General features: G+C 40.9%; 1 protein-coding gene across 1 annotated transcript in view; it reads left to right on the top strand.

The window, feature by feature from the left end:
* The first annotated feature begins 975 nt into the window (after positions 1 to 975).
* LOC106292305 overlaps positions 976 to 1817 on the top strand; it is a 2869-nt gene continuing 2027 nt past the window's right edge. The window contains exon 1 of the mRNA XM_013727903.1: positions 976 to 1813. Within this exon, the coding sequence (XP_013583357.1) occupies positions 976 to 1813 (838 nt within the window). The remainder of the gene's footprint in view (positions 1814 to 1817) is intronic.

Below are 1817 nucleotides of genomic sequence, written 5' to 3'. Positions count from 1 at the left end.
ATTTCTCATATGCCTAAGAATTAGATCATTAAAGATACCATCTCTGAAAATTTTATTATTGTTCATTAACTTTATGATTATTGTTTTTGAAGAATGAAAAGTGGAATGGATACAATCGTGGTGGACAGTGGCACCAGCCACACCATTTTGAGAGACAAATGATTTTTCATACATCTCACACATAAGGTAGCTAACATCACCACTATAGCTGGCACGGCTAGCTTAATTGAAGGCTATGGCCACGCCAATATCTTATTGCCAAAAGGTACACATCTTGAGATTGAAGATGCTTTGTACTCACCTAGCTCAAACAGAAGTCTGGTGAGCTTTAAAGACATAAGACTGAATGGTTTCCACATCGAAACAATGGGTGAAGGAAGTAAAGAATTCCTACAGATTTATAAAATCACCCAAGGCAATAAGAAAGTCTTTGAGACTATACCTGCGTGTGGGACTGGTCTTTATTATGCCCAGACCAGTCTTGTTGAGGCTAATGCCGTCTTGAATAAAGAATTCAAAGAAGAGTTCACTCTTTGGCACAATCGGCTGGGACACCCCGGTTCGAACATGATGCGAAAACTCATATCAAATTCAAATGGTCACAGTTTGAAAACAAAAAGAGTTATCCCTACGAATATCACATGTGAAGCATGCTCACAAGGGAAACTAATTACTAAGCCATCACGTACCAAAGTGAATAAGGAAGTGGCAAATTTCCTAGAAAGAATACAAGCTGATATTTGTGGACCAATACACCCACCCTGTGGGACATTTAGATATTTTATGGTCCTGATTGACGCATCCACAAGATGGTCACATGTTTGTCTCCTATCAACTCGTAATCTAGCACTTGCAAGATTGCTGGCTCAGATAATAAGACTGAGAGCACATTTTCCAGATTTTCCATTAAAGACTATACGTCTAGACAATGCAAGTGAATTCACTTCCCAAGCTTTTAATGACTATCGTATGTCCATGGGGGTAAGTGTGGAGCATTCTGTAGCACATGTCCATACTCAGAATGGCCTGGCTGAATCCTTTATAAAACGGATCCAGCTGATTGCCCGGCCACTTTTAATGAATACCAAACTCCCAGTATCAGCTTGGGGACATGCAGTACTACATGCAGCTGAGCTAATTCGCATCAGGCCATATAGTGAGCACAAATACTCCCCATCCCAACTACTAACGGGTCATGAGCCAGATATATCCCATCTAAGAGTTTTTGGATGTGTCGTCCAAGTGCCTATAGCACCACCACAGAGAACAAAGATGGGACCTCAGAGGAGGATGGGAGTATATGTTGGATACGATTCCCCTTCTATTATTAAGTACCTAGAGCCAACAACAGGTGATTTGTTTAAGGCCAGGTTCGCGGATTGTCATTTTGATGAATCCCAGTATCCAGCATTAGGGGGAGATTATGGTAAGCTGGTACAGGATATAAAATGGAATCAAACATCCTTAACATGGCAGGATCCTCGGACTAGAGATTGTGATCTAGAAGTCCGAAAGATTATACATCTTCAAGAGCTAGCTAACAGATTGTCAGATTCCTTTGCTGACCCAAATAGAGTAACCAAGTCATACATACCAGCTGCAAATGCACCAATAAGACTTGATGTCCGTGATGGACATAATCAGGCTGCTACTACGTCTAAACCACAATTGAAACGTGGTAGACCAGTAGGTTCCAAAGACAAAGAAGTTCGGAAAAGAAAGAGTGCAAAGAAATCCGACAAAGTGGAAACTCTAGACATGGAAAAGGAAACTCATGTACCACCAAAAGATACTTGGGACGCTAAGAATCAAGGTAA

The sequence above is a fragment of the Brassica oleracea genome, chromosome C5 (genome assembly GCF_000695525.1).
Source record: "Brassica oleracea var. oleracea cultivar TO1000 chromosome C5, BOL, whole genome shotgun sequence".
Taxonomy (NCBI): domain Eukaryota; kingdom Viridiplantae; phylum Streptophyta; class Magnoliopsida; order Brassicales; family Brassicaceae; genus Brassica; species Brassica oleracea.
Note: the sequence above shows the minus strand (reverse complement) of the source record. Positions and strands in the feature narration are given on the sequence as shown.